The sequence below is a fragment of the Megalops cyprinoides genome, chromosome 15 (genome assembly GCF_013368585.1).
Source record: "Megalops cyprinoides isolate fMegCyp1 chromosome 15, fMegCyp1.pri, whole genome shotgun sequence".
NCBI lineage: Eukaryota > Metazoa > Chordata > Actinopteri > Elopiformes > Megalopidae > Megalops > Megalops cyprinoides.
Genome location: NC_050597.1, coordinates 24,655,001 through 24,671,838, shown reverse-complemented (window position 1 = coordinate 24,671,838; position 16,838 = coordinate 24,655,001). Strand labels below are relative to the sequence as shown.

At 53.9% G+C, this 16,838-nt stretch overlaps 1 protein-coding gene across 3 annotated transcripts in view; it reads right to left on the bottom strand.

The window, feature by feature from the left end:
- Positions 1-2,303: 2,303 nt before the first annotated feature.
- usp54a (ubiquitin specific peptidase 54a) overlaps positions 2,304-16,838 on the bottom strand; it is a 45,721-nt gene continuing 31,186 nt past the window's right edge. Inside the window, exons 9-20 of one of the 3 annotated variants that reach the window (XM_036546263.1) lie at positions 15,502-15,670; positions 14,984-15,157; positions 14,626-14,802; positions 13,474-14,047; positions 11,500-11,627; positions 10,424-10,585; positions 9,348-9,467; positions 7,425-7,575; positions 4,771-5,816; positions 4,350-4,480; positions 3,867-4,007; positions 2,304-2,464 (exon numbers count right to left, since the gene is read on the bottom strand). In XM_036546263.1, the coding sequence (XP_036402156.1) occupies positions 2,378-2,464; positions 3,867-4,007; positions 4,350-4,480; positions 4,771-5,816; positions 7,425-7,575; positions 9,348-9,467; positions 10,424-10,585; positions 11,500-11,627; positions 13,474-14,047; positions 14,626-14,802; positions 14,984-15,157; positions 15,502-15,670 (3,060 nt within the window). In that variant the 3' untranslated portion in view covers positions 2,304-2,377. Of the gene's footprint in view, positions 2,465-3,866; positions 4,008-4,349; positions 4,481-4,770; positions 5,817-7,424; positions 7,576-9,347; positions 9,468-10,423; positions 10,586-11,499; positions 11,628-13,473; positions 14,048-14,625; positions 14,803-14,983; positions 15,158-15,501; positions 15,671-16,838 lie in introns of those variants that run through there. The other 2 variants (XM_036546264.1, XM_036546265.1) reach the window with 2 other exon arrangements.

Sequence of the window (16,838 nt, the reverse complement as noted above, 5' to 3'; positions counted from 1 at the left end):
CTACCCTGTACCACAGTATTTAGGTTCACGAGGCTATTAGCTACCAGTGTCATCACAGTCGAAAAATAAAAACAGGCTAATCTGGAATATCTCCACCCCCGCCACAAAATAAGGGGGGGTGCAGTCAGTTGAATCAAAACAGCTGTGGTTAACTACCTTTTGCACTTCTGAAGTGAACTAAACTTGTCTTTTTCCAGATAAGTCAACACATTGCTCTAGTATTAACATTTATACCATCTTAAAATATGCCTTTGCTACTTCTTCTTCCCTAATGTTCACAGAAATTACTTTTCAGATGAACGACTAGGCAGTCTATGCCTATAACATTGAATGCAAGGTAAGTTGTTGGCTACCGGGAATTCCCACATAAGAAAAAGGTTATGTCTTTTAAAGCCCCTCTCCAAAGGAGAGGTTGAAATACACAGTACATACCCACTCTACATTATTATAAGACAGTGGTAGGTTAGAGAAATACAAAAGTACAGCAGGTTTGTTACTGGGTATATAAGCATTTAAGCAGATAAATCTGTATGATCTATACACTACTTTCTCATCTCCTAAAAATAAATAGCTCAAAATAAAACAGCTTGTATCTGAGGACCTTCGAAAGGAAGAATACATTTTCTTAAAGAGTAAAAAGTTTTGTTTTATTTTCCATCAGGACCTCCGTAGGTCTGCTACACCTGGAAAGCCTCTTTCTGAGGTGTCCGTTTTTATCACATAAAAAAACCTAACAACTTTAGAGTGGTGTGTAGCTGTCATTGCTAAGTTAATAGATGTGATTTATGGATAGTAACATTGAATAAAGCTGCCACCAGACCCTCCTTACCCTCGTGTGGTTGCATTTTGAACTGGCTTAAGTGTTGCTGTCGTTCGCCCTTGCCTGTGTTTTAGTTGGAAATGCTTTCCACACTCCCAGCTCTCCCCGTTTTGTGACATTGAGGTGTTGATTAGGGCAGCTGTGGCCCACCTACGCCACCCACCCCAGATGTCTCCGCCCACAAAGGCGTGTCTCAGCTCGAACTGTCCAATTGGAAACTGTCTTCACTGAGGCATTCAGTGAGCTCATTTCTGAACTCCGGCTCTTGTGGCAGGCTGTATGCATACCCAGTGCTGAATTATGATAAAATACACCTGTGTCGCAGGCCCCAAAATTGATGCAAAAAGTGAAAAAAAGGCAGCCCCCTCAAAGTAAGGGGGGAGGACATCCATGAGGGGGACATCCCACTGTGACGTCTGGACTCGACCAAAAAGAGGAGGGTGTTATTCTCATGTAAATATGCACACCAGGAGTCTTCTCTGAGCTCAGAGCCACCCCAGTCCAGAGGAGCAACGAGAGAAACCAAAAAACATCACCTCCAGCAACAGCACTTAGCATCCACCCCACAGCACGCCATCGACTCACCCAGACCACCGCAGGAGCTCAGAGCACACCTATATATGTGTATCACGCAATGCAAAGCACTACCTCACTGACTATCCTTTCTCTACAAGGGAATAGCACTATCTCCCTATTCAGAACAAGGGAAAAAAGGGAGCCCGCTGTGAGCTGTGAATGCGAGAGAAGATGTCTAGCACACTAAGAGAGAGATGCAACATTCTCTTGAGCCCTAACTGGGCTGCTTGGTTGTTCTCCAGCCCGTTTACAGTGTAGAGCTGGTTCTAAAGGCATCGCGGAGGCTCTGTATTGCAGGTTTCACAGCCCACCCCAGCAGAGCAGAGCTCCACTGCTGCCCTCCCCAGCTCCCCGAAGATCATAAAACAGGGATCCTTGGGGGGCTGGGTCTGCCGACGTGGTGAGACTCGGGCTACCGGCTGGTGGGGCGGAAGCGGGACATGTACACGCCGCAGGAGTGGCAATAGTGGTGGGAAGGATCCGCGGGCATCTGCTGGCACAGAGAGCAGAGCTGGGCGTGGCCGTGGGGGGGCCTGGCGAACGGGCCGGGCCTGGGGGCGGGGCGTGGGTAGGACTGGGGCTGGGTGGCCGGGTGGGGCAGAGTTTGGGCGTTCCTGTAGTCTCTGAGCCTCCAGTCTCCTTCAGGGGGCACGTCGAGTCGCACCAGCCGGGCGGACGTGTCGGGCTGCGAGCGGTGTGCGGGGAGGGTTTGGTAATGGTGAGGGGGAAGATGGCGGGCACTGTAGGGGCCGGGCGGCTCGGTCCTCCCGGAGTGCGGCGGCGGCGGTGGCCTGTCCGAGGCGGTCCTGCCTGCGGTGGCCGAATGCCGGGGGTGGCCGAGGGTGGCATAGAAGCCGTAGGTATGGGGCTGCTGCTCGTCCGCGTACGGCCGCGACAAGGCACCGGCAGCGCCGTCCCTGGCCTGGGGCAGCGAGGACCCCGGGGCTGCCCTCCGAGGTGCCCGTGGCAGCGTGCCGTAGCTCAGTGCAACACTGTTGTAGTTTTCGCGGGAGAGAGCTTCACGCCGGTCAAGCACAGCCAGAAACTTGTTGACCTTCTGGTGATCTCCTGTGGAGACGAGGGAGGAGGGACTTAGAGGAGGGACAGACGGAGGCTCAAGGTGGCCAAAAAGCACTTCAAACGTTCCAAGGCATACCAAAACCACTCATCATTATAAGTCAACTCTATAACACCAAGGGCAGGAGATGGTGTTCATACTAAACCTACCCAAAAACACATGTATCTATGAAAATTGTGAACTGTGAATGAGAAGGAAAAAAACAGAATATAAGACACCAGCTTCAATGTATTGACATTCACCTTCCATGCGCCTGTTGTCTGCGGCATGGTCATGTCTGTTGAGGGGGGTGGAGGGGGGTAGGGAGGGGGTGTTACCTGAGAGTCCCCGAGGGGGCCCCGCCACACCGGGCCGCGGTGGCTGCTGGGACAGGTGCGGAGGTGGGGCTGGGTGGAGATGGTGGTGGTGGTGGTGGTGGGGGTGGTGGGGGTGGTGGGTGTCGGGGAAGAGCACGGGAGGGCTGTGGGAGGCGGTGAGGTGGGGGGAAGGGCTAGCGTGACGCACGACTCTGCCGTCGGCATGCTTCGCCGTCCTGGCGACCGGGGGCTCCTTTTCACACAGAGACGGGCGCGCGAGAGACCCACGCGGTGAGGGGCACAGGTGGGTGGGGGAGGGAGGCAGAAGAGAGGGAGAGAGATGGAGTTAGAACAGGCTCACGGAGGCGGCGGCCGTCCCCGTCCGCAACAACGCTCTTATGAAATGGAAGAAAGACACAAAAAAAAAAAAAAAATGAAATCACAACGTGGCATTAGCGCGATGACTGAGTCTTTTTTGCAGCTCCAGACCGACAATGAAACAAACACAGATGCACGGTGTGACAGTTGCACCGCATGGACACCAGATGGCGGTATGACTCAGAGATACCCAGGGATAAACAACAAATGCTGATGGGTGCGAGTGTATGTGATGACACTGTGAGGTATGCAGGAGTATGAACACACAGACTCTTACACACACATCGAGAAGATAGCAGGAATAACTGTACGCTAGCACTCCTACTAAAGGAACTATGTGGGTTCCCTCTGGTCAGGTACAGAGGCTTTTCCCATGACAGTAGCATTAGCTTCAGCTATCCCCCCCCCCCATGTTGCTATGTCTTCTTCTCTTGTTCAGAAGGCTGCTGCAGTTTGAGAAGGCCTGTTTGAAGACAGTGTAGCTGCTCCCCGTGGGACTAGCTCAGTGAGTCTGGACTAAGCACCGTGGCTCATGACACTGACATGCTAGAACACACGGACTGGTAACATGAGAGAATGCGCCACCATCTAAAGAATGTGCAGGTATACGCGCGTGAGCGCGTGACTGAGCGCGTGACTGAGCGCGTGCCACGTGTTCGAGACCCCGTGTGACCGCGCGCGGCTCTGCGCGTCAGGACCGTGTCGGGGAGCCACTCACTAAGCTGCGGGAGGCGGCGAGGTGCTCGGGCCGTCCCCCGATGACGGTGCCGCTCAGGCTGCGGGCGATGCGCCGCAGGTTCTCTGCGCTGTACGACTCGTCCTCGCCGTGGGGCAGCTCGGGGGCCACGGCAGACACCGGCTGCAGGGACGGGCAAACACGCACACTCAGGCATTCAGACACAGGCCAGCCCCGGCTTTACTGGGACGTGAAGGGCTCCAATGCTCGAACACATTATTGGGCTCTCGAAGGCGCCACAACCACTCAGATACATTCCAGCCTGCATTGCTGTGTACATAGTGTGTATACCTGCGTGTATATTTGTGTGGGGGAGCCGTGTGTGTACATGTGTGAGATGTTTGAAGTGTATGTGTGTGTGTGTGTGTGTGCGTGTGTATGTGTGTGTTCACACCTGTGTGTCTGTGCGTGTGTGGGCCGTTTGCGGTTACGTGTGTGTTTGCGCCGCACACGGCCCCCGCTCACCTTGTGAATGTAGGCGGGGGGGCTGGCGCGGCCCGGGGCCCTGTACGCGCTCCTCTCGATTTCGGCGGTGGGAGTCTTGGAGCGGCCTGGCGCGGCCATCCCAGAGAGCAGCTTCCGCGCTGCTGCCATCACTACAGAGAAACACGGATAAAGATGTACTCAATGCACGCGCAGCGTCACCTGTTCAAGATCCTGGTCAAAAGCGGCCCTTTGCAATGCAGTGTAAAAAGGACCAAATGAGCTGCCTTACTGGTGAAATAAAGTCCCTGTGAATGGCGACCAGAGGGTCACTCCATTTTATATAAGCTGGCTTGTGGGCAGCTTCCAATGCTTTTCTCTCTGCTTCTAAAATGCATAGCTGCTGTGTGACCCTTAAAGCCCTAAATGTAGCGTCGTGGAGCGGGCGGAGTCTGGACAGTACCTGGCTTCCCAGCAGTGTGCGGACTGGCACTCTGCGGGGCTCTGGGTATGCTGGGAACCTGCAGGCTGGCCTGGTAGAGGGAGTCCAGCTCAGAGAGCTCCGCGCTGGGGGACTCCCTCCCCAGGTCAGGGGCAAGCTGGGAGTTGTAGTAGCGCGTGACGTTCTCGGCCCAGCGCTCCACCGGCATGGCGGGCCCGGGCCTGGCTCCTTCCGTGGGGGAGGAGGGGCGCCCCGGCTTGCTGTGGGCGGGCTGATAGTGAGCGTCGGGAGGGGTGTAGAAAGGCGTGTCGATGCTGCCCGGCCCGTCCAGGCTCCAGGAGGACCAGTTGCGGGAGTCTGGGGGAGGGGCCGTCCGGTGGGAGCCGGGGGGAGCGGGCGGGAGGTCCTGCAGAGGGGGTGTGGGGAGGGGCTGTCGGGAGGGGGACCTGGAGGAGCGGGGAGACCTGGGGTAGCCCTGTGGGTGCTGCTCGCCCATGCTGCCGTACTCTCTGTCTGAGCTCTGCTCCACCGGGAGGGGGGGTCTGGGGTCTATATGTGGCTGGGGGCTGCTGCTACCGCCGTGTAAAGAGTTCCACTCTGAGCTGGCCGTCAGGTCCTGGGGGGGCGGGGGCAAAGGCAGGGGCGCCTCCCCGTCACTGCCCGGCTCCTCCCAGCGACCCAGGGGCAGCGTGGGTAAGGAGACGGCATTGTGTTTGTGGATAGGCCTGGCTTGCAGGCCCGAGTTCTGGATGATGTCCGAGAGCTCGGCGCTTTCCCAGTGTGGGAGGGGCTCCCACCCCTCCCCTCTCGTCTCGCACTCTCCCGGGCCCGGCGGGGGCGGCAGGTTCTCGCTGCTGCCCCCCGAAGAGCCCGCTTTCCGCGGCAACCCGGCGAGGTGAGGGGGCTGGGGAGACGGGTGGCTCAGGGGGTCTGGGTGCATGTTTCCACAAGAGGGGAGGGGCTTAACGTGGTGAGGGGAGGGCGGGCGAAGGGCGGAGTCCTGATTGGCTTCCTGGTCCTCCTCCTGAGTGTCCATCAGCAGTATTTGGACCGGGACAGGCTGTTCACTATGGGGGGGGGGGGGGGGGGGTAGACAAAGTGAGGGGTCAATTCACCGACACTGGCCGGTCAGTCAACAGCGGTGACCGCACCCATTTTCTCATGCATCCTGTCATTACCCATAACCCTCCATTCCAGCTCTGAACTCTTCCTACAGGAGAGGTTCTCAGATCAAGCCTTTGGCTCAGGCAGCCGCAGCCATCTGCTCGCCGTTCTGCCTCTGCATTATCTATGCACCTCCGAGACAAAGTTCTCACCTCAGATCAGGTCTGAATATGAGACAACTGTAATGCCAGCTGACTGGCACAACTCAGAATATAGCTCTAACGAACTACAGCGTGCAGTTCCCATTTATATCTTGTTTCACCACATCACATGGCTCAGAAGAGTGCACAGACTCGCACTGTTAATTCTGCGAGTGTGATCCTCTGTTCCTTAATACAGACTGTGTGGCAGAAAACAACCTTTCCTTCCCTTACGTGAACGCCAAATCATTATTATGGGCTTGCACTCGCTGTATTTACCAGTTTGTTTCTGCAAGTTGACTGTCGTAGTAGTAGTTGTCAGTAGTTTGATTTACTTCTCAAGCACAGTAACATGAACGCTGAAGGTGTGTCTTCCTCCAGCTGGTTTCTGGTTTCTACAAGCCTATATCATCACTTCGCCTGTTTGTTACACAGACTTATTCCATCACCAAAAGTCAGGCTTTTTCAGTAAATATGCCTGTGGTGTCAAGGACAAGCCAGCAGACAACCTGTGGCTGAAGAAGAGGGTCAGATACTCTCCTCATCCTTAGTCAGGAAGTGCATTCTAGGTTATGGAGTGCATCTTGGTCTACTTGCAAGGTCTCTTGGGGTCATGGGGCTGACGGGCTGTCCCGCGGAAGGAGGGCGAAGTTCAGACCTAACTTGGTGGGACTTCTGCCAACCCCGTCACACCCAGATGAGGACAACACTTCGAATGTGATCACCACTTCAGGTCATGGTTATAGAGCAATCGAACAGTTCACTGGTTACATCAACATCAGCTCAATGTGCACAGAGCAGATAGAAAAACTGAAAAGAGTATCACAAAATTGCAAATCATATGGGGAGGTCTTCAACATAAATGATAACGAATAAATATAATATATAATATTAAAGTAATGAAATCACTGCCACACAAAAACTCTTTAAAGGGCATCTTGATTCATTCTCTGAAAAACTCCCAGTACTACAGTAAGATAACTACAAACATATCAATTGGCACACACTCCCCAATCAAAGCAGTTCTTGGTCATGTTTCTATGCAAGGGGTGCGTGACAAATGTTTCATGCGTGCATGACACGTCCAGCCAAACACTCTCCCTGGGTTTACGTTTTCCAGATAACTATCCTAGGTGCCCTTTGAACGTTAGAGTCAGCACGAGACTGGAAACAGCAAAGGCCTAACGATAGAAACCTAAGCACGTCTGTGCAGCAGCCACATTTACAGGGCGGCCGTTCTGTGGGAGCCTGGGCCGAGGCGGCTCGCGGCGCGCGCGGCTAAGCCTTCGCTCAGAGACCGAACGCACGGGCGCCCCCTGGTGTCTGCGTGGGGGCACTGCGCGGGACACACACAGGAGACAGTACTGGTACCTGGGAGGCCCCTGGGGGTGCTTCTGTTCCTGCTCCTGCATGCGTTGCTGTAGGCCCCGCGCTCTCCTCATGCACCTCTGTAGCTTCTTATCAGCCACTGCTCTGCTATGAGTGTTAGCACAGCCCTCATGCACGGTAAGTCTTAGTTTAGCTACAATGCAAAGGGAACAAAAAACAGGGCAGAAAGAACAGAAACAGAAAAAAAAGGAAGAAAGAAAGAAAGAAAGAAAAAAAAAACGCAGAAATAAAGAGCTGAGTTATGGGAGCATGCGAAACACTTGTTACAAAAATAAAACACTGAAAAGGTCATGGGTTTAAATAATGGGAGGGGGTGGGGGTTGTGGGGTGGGGGATTGTGGAGTGGAGGATTGTGGGGTGGGGGTGGGATGCTACAAGCACGCCCGAGGGGGTGACACATGAGTGACGTGTTACAGGACAATGGTGCGGTTTGGCTATGGGGAACTAAGGTTTCACTACGGTTCCTCTGACTGAAAGAAAAACCCTGCTCATGTATGTAACAGCAAAATGGCAAAACCATGGTGAATAATGTTAAATCAAATAAGCCATAAAGCTAAAAAAAAAAAGGTGTAAAGCGAGCTTTTTCTTTTATCTTTCCCTTATGTTTAAGGGTATTTCTAGGGCTAACTGTTGGCTGTATACGGAGGAAGAATCTCAAGTTTCCCTTCAGCCAGCCTCCTAAACAGGTTCTACTCTTAGAATGTGAGGAAACTACTTGCGGAGAATGAAATCGAGATAAGTGTAAGCTCATGTATGTGAACACCTGCTTTAATCAATTCATGTGTCAATCTGACTTTCAAAGTAAAACATTTGACCTGAAAAGCTTTACTTTGTTGCGGGCTTTGAGGGAACGGGGGGAGGGGGGTTGGGGGGTGTGTGCACAGACAAGGATTTGGGGGTGACACAGTGCGGGATAGTGTCACGGGCGCGGAACATGGCGGGGGCGTAGTGGGACTGCCCCTCCTCGGAAATCTCAAGATACACACAGATATTTACCAGTGAAAACAAACACAGAGAGAGACAGACACACACGCGCACACACTCGCGCACACCGCACTGAGGAAAACCACAAACACACAAACTGAGAGAGGAGGATCGGCGTTCAGAGGGGGAGAGATGGATCGCCAACGCCAGCCACATCCTGTATGCTGACCCTGAAGATTCGCAGCTGCGGGGGAATATCAGCGTTCGGATTGGCTGGCTCGATGCTCCACCCCCACCAAACCCACCCCCCACCCACCCCCGCGCCGGAGGGCCGGCCAACAGGCCGCCGGTAACCCGGAGCAACCGGTAAACAGCCCTGTGACTCTCGCTCCCCTCAGTGTTAGACTGAAATGCAAACAAGAGTGCCAGTGACCTCGTTAAACCGTTCTGTGCAGAATGTCAAAAATAGCACCGGCCTGTGTTTAGACAGTCCAAATGCTTCCTGGTCATTAATAATTCCAGACGATATGCCCCTGCTAATGTTCAGGAACAAAACGAGGGGAAGTTTCACTCACGGCTCCGGCTCCAAACACCCAGCCTCCTCTTTTTCAGACACACCGGACCGCTTTCCCAGGGACCCGGACGAAGTCACACTGCCCAGGACTGCCACGGTCTTAAATCGGTCTTTTCAAGCATCCAATCAAATAAATTTCCCCAGCAGAAAAGAGAGGTCCCTTCTGGAGACCGTGTGGCTGAGACGGACTCCCAGGCCGGGCTGCTGGCTCCTGGGCAGGGTGGCCATTCACTCCCCGGGGGTCACGGTGAAGCGCAACGCACAAAAAAAACAACAGTGGAGCGACGGGCATACACGGGACGGGGGGCGCGCTCGGTTAGGAGGGCGGCGCTGGTGGTAGTACTGTCAGGCGGGCAGGCAGGCAGGCAGGCAGGCGGAGCAGGCAGAGGCAGGTTAGAGTTACTTACACACAGCTTGGTTACAGACAGAGAGCGCTGCGGCCATGTCGTCGCCCTGCTCGAGCTGCAGGGACTGCTCATACAGAGAGTCTGCCTCGGCGAGGCACCGCTCAAAGCTGTCCCCCTTCCCTGCAGGATAACACACCAAGGCACAGCTCAGCCGCCCGCTCCCACGCCCCCCCCCACACCACCTCAGTCCCCGCCAAGCACCCGACACCGTCACATGCTGCTGTGTGTGAGAGAGAGTGCGTGCGTGTGTGTGTGTGTGTGTGTCTCAGTATGTATATGGGGATCAATGTGTATGTGTGTTTATGAGGATCAGCTTGTGTGCATGTTTGTGCTTGTGTATGTATGTGTGTGTGTGTGTGTGTGTGTGTGTGTGTGTGTGTGTGTGTGTGTGTGTGTGTGTGCGCGCGTGTGTGTGCGCGTGTGTGTCTCAGTATGTATATGGGGGTCAATGTGTATGTGTGTGTTTATGAGGATTAGCTTGTGTGCGTGTGTGTGTGTGCGTGTGTGTGTGTGAGAAAGGTGCCTTTTAGACAAGTAGCACCGAGTCTAGGCACTCCCAGCATCCACACATAACCCCAGAAAAAGGCACCCATAACAGCACTGAATATTTGCACTGAGCGTATAGTAAATGCCAATCCTGTAAACGGAGGAGTTTGATTTTGCATTCCTAGATCAGGTAAGTCACAGAAACAGTGAACATCCACCACACCACCCGTCCCAACAGTATCCACGACTGGGATTGACCCAGCTCATGGGGCGCTACATTAAAACAGCTCGGCGGGAGTAAGCAGGTGTACACCTTGACTGGGTGGTCCAGTGCACAGCCCAGCTGGCTGCTCATTCCTGGGTTCCCACTGGCCGACACACCCAGACCGCCCTCTCCCAGCTCCAGCACACCTGCCCATTAACCGCACACATCGAGCCCCGGTTTGCTCTCCCAGGCTGGGACTGCCTCCCACACACACTCACACCCGGCCCTCCCGGTCCCTCCGCTATCCCAGGCATTCCTGTCTGTCCTCCGCCCGCATCACTGTCTTAAACACAGAGGGAGAGGGGCTCTGGAGGGGGGCGTTTACCCTGGTTCTGCAGCTCGTCCAGGTCCATGAACTTGCTGGGTCTGGGGTTGAAGCCCATGGCCGCCTCTCTCTCCTTCTCCTTCTTCCTCTGCAGCTCCTGCTCTCTCGCCCGCCGGGTCACTTCCTCCTGTAGCTCGTCCAGCTCGCTGCGGCCCTCACCCGCTGGACCACAGTGAGAGAGAGAGAGAGAGAGGGGGGTCCGGATTACACACACTCACACCGAAACATAAACACTGACACACATGCACACACATGTGCGTGCATACATGCACCCTCTTCCTTCAGTGGGACAGCACCCTTACGGGTGAACTCCAGGAGACCCAGGATATGCAGAGCTATGTACACATGGATAAGGAAGACATGACACCGAGACACACACACCCTTACTTAAACAAATCATACAAGCCATCAGACAGGACTCCTGTGCAGCACACAGTGAGAGATGCAGGCATACTGGTATGCATGGATGCACATTTGTGCTCACACACGCGCACACACACACACACACACACACACACACACTCCCATACGCATACAATCACAGACACACACACAGACAGACACACACACACACACACACACAAGCACGCACGCACGCACATACAAACAGACACAAGCACCCATGCACGCACACACACACACACACACATACACAAGTACTCTTACAGACACACACACACACACACTCACACGCATACGATCACAGACACACACACACACACACACACACACACACACACACATACGATCACAGACACACACACACACACACACTCACACACTCACACACTCACACACCCATACGCATACGATCACAGACACACACACAGAGACAGACACACACACACACGCGCACACACACACACACACAAACACAAACACTCACACACACACACACCCATACGCATACGATCACAGACACACACACAGAGACAGACACACACACACACACACACACGTACACACACACACAAACACTCACACACACCCATACGCATACGATCACAGACACACACACAGAGACAGACACACACACACACACACGCACACACGCACACACACGCACACTTGCATACCCAGGCTCATGTGGCTGCTGGCCCAGGAGGAGGTGTTGAGCTCCTGCAGGAGGGCGCTGCTGCTCTTGGATTTGGGCACGCTCCTCCAGGACGGCCCCGAGCTGAAGGGCTTCTTTACCCCCGCGTCCCTGTCCCAGAGAGAGGGGGGAGGGGGGAGGGGGGACGATCACACGCGCGCTGTCTGTCACTCTCCAGCTCAGTGAATCCGCTTCTCCAGACGGCTAAACTTAGACTCATCATTAATTCAGCAGCCAGATTATTCATTTCAGAGTATTTTACAAGTTGCACTCTTAAAATATTTAATGAGCGAGGCTTTATTTTGAGAGCTGTGTTTATAAATCTAACCCACACGAGTGAGTGACATGAGACAGAGAACTCTGTGGGTGCATACGCATTGTACTTCTCTCTCTGGATGTGTATTTTACACACATATTTCCTTCTTTTCAGTGTCTATTTCTATGTGTGAGCATGTATTTTGTGTACAAGTATATGCTACAAAGTATGTATGTATACACATGTGAATTATAGGTATACAGTATATACGCATGTATACGCATTTCAATTAAAGGTATATAGTTATATTCATGTATATTTGAGAGAATTATAGCTATATAGTCCTATGTATCTATACATACATGGGATATACACTGTACGTGTAGTGTACACATGTACACGTGTTAAAATTATATACATAAGTGTGAGCTATAAGTATACACTGTATATGCAGTACCAGTCGAAAGTTTGGACACACCTACTTTATTTTTACTATTTTCCACATTTTAGAATAATAGTAAAGACATCAAAACAATGAAATAACACAAATGGAATTTGCAGTGGCCAAAAAAGTGGTAGAGAAATCAAAGCTATCTTGTGTTTTAGACTCTTCAAAGCAGCCAAAAATATTTTTTAAAATTAAAAATTTTTAGAAAGAAATTCATACATGAGCATCAACTTCACTATTTATATTTGTGCAAGAAACAAATTTTAAACATTAAAGCATGTCTTTAGATCAAAATGTCTTTGAATTCATGTTTCTCATTATTTTCGGGTGTGTCTACATTTATATGTATAATCGGATGTGTCCAAACTTTTGACTGGTACTGTATATACTTATGTGTGTGAGGTACAGATACATGACTGTGTATGTGTGTGAGTTATTAGTGTATACTTATTTTTAAGATACACTATATGGACAAAAGTATTTGGCCACACCTGTTTTTCAGGGTTTGGGCTAGGCCCCTTATCTCCAGTGAAGGGCAATCTTAATGCTTCAGCATACCAAGACATTTTGGACAATGCTATGCTTCCAACTTTGTGGCAACAGTTTGGGGAAGGCCCTTTTCTATTCCAACATGACTGTGCCCCAGTACACAAAGCAAGGACTATAAAGACATGGTTTGATGAGTTCGGTGTGGAAGAACTTGACTGGCCCGCACAGAGCCCTGACCTCAACCCCATCGAGCACCTTTGGGATGAACTGGAATGGAGATTGCGAGCCAGGCCTTCTCATCCAACATCAGTGCCTGACCTCATAAATGCTCTACAGAATGAATGGGCACAAATTCCCACAGAAACACTCCAAAATCTTGTGGAAAGCCTTCCAAGAAGAGTGGAAGCTGTTACAGCTGCAAAAGGGGGACCAACTCCATATTTAAGTATATGTATTTGAATACAATGTCATTACGGTCCATGTTGGTGTAATGGTCAGGCGTCCGAATACTTTTGTCCATAAAGTGTATGTGTATGTGTGCAAGTTATACGTACACATATGTGTATGTGTGTAAGTTACAGGTACATGTATGTGAGTGACATATATGTATGTGAATGTGTATGTATGTTACAGGTACAGGTACAGGTGCATGTATGTGTATGTGTGTGAGTTGTAGGTATACGTATGTGTATGTGAGTGACGTATAGGTACGTGAATGTGTATATGTATGTTACAGGTAGAGGTACAGGTATAGGTGTATGTACCTGTGGCCGCTGGCGCTGGAGCTCTCACTCAGGGGCATGTCCAGGCTGACGGGGCTGTTGCTGTTCCTCTCACTGCTCTCGTAGCCGCTCTCCATCCTTTGGATGAGGCGGGGCTGGTTGTCCAGGCTGCGCAGCGGGGGAGGCGGGAGGGTTCGGGCCCCGCCGTAGGGCACCTGTCTGCCCGCCCCCGCCCCCAGGCCGGACCCCGTCCCCACGGCCCCGTCGCTCTGCGTCCCGCTGTCCTCCGGCAGGGGCGCGGACCCCAGCGGGCTGTACCCCGCCTGCCGCCGGCGCTCCCGGCTGAAGATGCTGTCGATGTTGAGCGCCTCCCGCCTGGGCCGCCAGGCCGGCCTGTAGCGCCCCCCGGAGGAGCTGGACTTGGACTCGCTGCTGGTGCTCTCGGCCTCCCAGTCGCGCGCCCTGGCCCCGGATTCGGAGCTCCCCAGCCCCAGGCTGGACGAGGACAGGGGCCGGCTGTGGATGATGTTGCTCATGGTCTCCTTGAAGTCCTTCAGGCGGCTGGAGGCGGGCTTGGGCGCCGTGCGGGGGGCCTGCTGCTCCTTCAGAGTCTCCCCTGTAGGGGGCGACAGAGAGAGAAAGACGGAGAAAAAGAGACAGAGAGAAGGAGAGAGAAACAAGCGAAACAGAGAAGGGGGGACAAGGGAAGAGAAGCGGAGAGAGGGTGGTGAATGTGAGCCCTTGGCACAGAAACACCCCACACCACAAATCAGTATTGTAAGAGCGACTGCTTTCATAAATTCTGGTACAGAGCCAAATAGCAATGAAAATCAGAGAATGATGGAAATGCAATGCAAATGGACCATAATCATGGCACAGCACACACTGCCACAAACCATCCACCACCATCCAGCACCAGGCAAGCTCAGGCACAGGACTTTACCAGTCTCAATTCCAGATGCCTATGCATTCTTTTGTCAACTGTTTACGCTTGTCTAAAAGCAACAGCTTAAAACAGTAGGATATGTATTGTAAGCCTTTCAAGAAATAATTTACATTCTGAACCTTTCTGTAGTATTCAATATAAAGAATAAGGAGCTATAAGATTACTGCAGTTCTCACAGTGTTGTGTGTTAAGCGCATGGTAAGTTATTTTGGGGCCGTGTGGGGCACCCCCTGCCGAGCGCTGCCTACCCTCGCTGTGGTATCCCGCTGAGGACACCTCGTCTCCCTTAGTCGCGCGGCTCCTCTCCTCAAACCGCCGCGGGCGACTAGAGCTCCTCTTTCTGTCCCCGGCCCCGCCCTTCCTGTCCACAGTCCCGCCTTTCCTCAGCGCCTGCCGCTGAACTGGCTCACTGTCCGGCCCTTGCCCTTAACAACGAGAGACAGCCAAGAGGTCACGGCCCGGTCCGGGGACGCGCGCACACGGAAAGATGGCAGGGCGTGACGGTGACATGTGTTTGGGGAGGGGGGGGGGGGGGGGGTGACGGGGATGGCGGAGGGTCGCCTCTTCCGGGATGGGCGTGTGAGATGGGGGGGACGAGGGGGGTACCTGCGGTGTCCACGCTGCTGTGGGAGGCGGCGTCGGTGTCCGGGTTGCAGATGACCGTGCCCTGCGAGTCGGAGGAGAAGTGGCTGGCCATGGACTCGTGGTGCGAGTGCTTGTAGGAGTAGCTGTCCGTGGAGGAGTCAGTGCGCGTGTCGCTGGAGATGGACGGCTCCCGGCCTGCTCAAAGCAAGGGGAAAAAAGGGAGAAAACTTAGAGCATACAAACGCTAACGCTTACATCGCATTACATTATTGTCATTCAGCAGATGCTCTTACCCAGAGCGACTTACATAGATTACAATTTTTTACAGGCTACCCATTCATACAGCCTGATATTCACTGAGGCAATTCTGGGCTGAGTACCTTGCCCGAGGGTACAACAGCAGTACCCCAGCAGGGAACTGAACCGGCAACCTTTCGGTTATAAGCCCTGCTCCTTATCACCATGCTACACTGCCGCTCGCGCTTTAACGTGGCAGCACCCGTGCTGTGCACCGCTCGGACGGGCGGAGGCGGGCGTACCGGAGTCCTCGCTGTCGTAGTAGGGCCGGTTGTAGTGGTGCAGGTCCAGCTGGGCGGGCAGGTCCCGCGCCGACACGGGCGTCCCCCGGGGGTCAGCGTAGAGCAGCAGCAGGGGCTGGTAGTGCCCCTTTATGCAGCGGGACACCACGTCCTTCCACTTGGGCCCGATCTGCCGGAGGGGAGGGAGACGCAGGCAAGCATGTTACTCAGCTGCGGCTCGTTCCGAGCGGCGGTGAAGAAGCTAGTGAAGAGAGAGCACCGCCGCGCTGTCCAACCTTGCCCTCAGGCTGCAGCTGTTCACAGATAACGGCTTCCAGTGGCGGATTCCATTTCTTCTCATGCAGATAAAAAACAGCGCAAGCATAGAACTACAGAGCTGGATGTTTGTTACTTTGTTCTATGCTGTAGCTAAAGAGCGCGTGTCAGCGGTAACCAGCGGACGTCCCTCCCTGTGTCCGACCCATGGCCTGACTGGACAGACAGCTTCCACTCCCAACACCCAAGTTCTATCAGCCCTGTTCAGACGGTGCAGGCGATGGGCGTGGGGTGGGGTGTGGGTCGGAGCAGCATCGGAGCGGTGGTGCTGTCCAGCTGGGCTCCCCACCGCGTGACACCCCCCCCCCCCCCCCCCGCCCCCCCTCCCCCACGGCCACAACGCCACACCCTCGCATCCAGCTGAGGCGCAAACAATGGAGGGATTTCCTTGTTTTCCCCCACTTTTGTAAAAGCTCTATAGCTCACGTGCTGGCTTAGGGCGCGGAGAAAAAGCTGCTTTGTGAGCAGTGAAGCCGATCCAGAGTCCAGCGCGCCATTATGGGAATAAAGCCTTGTTTGGAACGCGCCCACTGGGCAGCCTTGCACCCCTGCTCTAACGCGCCCGTGGGGGCGGCGTGGGGGGCGTATGCTGTGCGGGACGAGAGGCCTCCCTCCTCGCACCAGGCTACTCCTCCATCTGGATGGGCGGGGTCTCGGGCTCACCCCAGGACCCGACAGGCCATCAGACACCTCCAGCGTGCTGACAGAGCAAACAGCAGGAAGGACAATTACAGCGCACACCGGTGGCTTCTCACATCGACAGCCTCGCTGTGTTTTGCAACTGACAATCCACAGGACAAGGGGAGTGTGACAGGGAGCCCTCGCTACAAGCAGGAGCGCAGCGGCAACCTCCGCGCAAAGTTTCCACAGCCGGGCTGATGAAAGGTGGGAAAATAAAACACCGGTGGCGGCGACAGCAGCGGCTGCCTCATGAATGAGTAAACCAGGCCGCGCGTCACGCAACACGCTGCTGCCGCACGAACGGAGCCGCAGACCCGGGCCTCACGCAGGGAGCCGCGCTG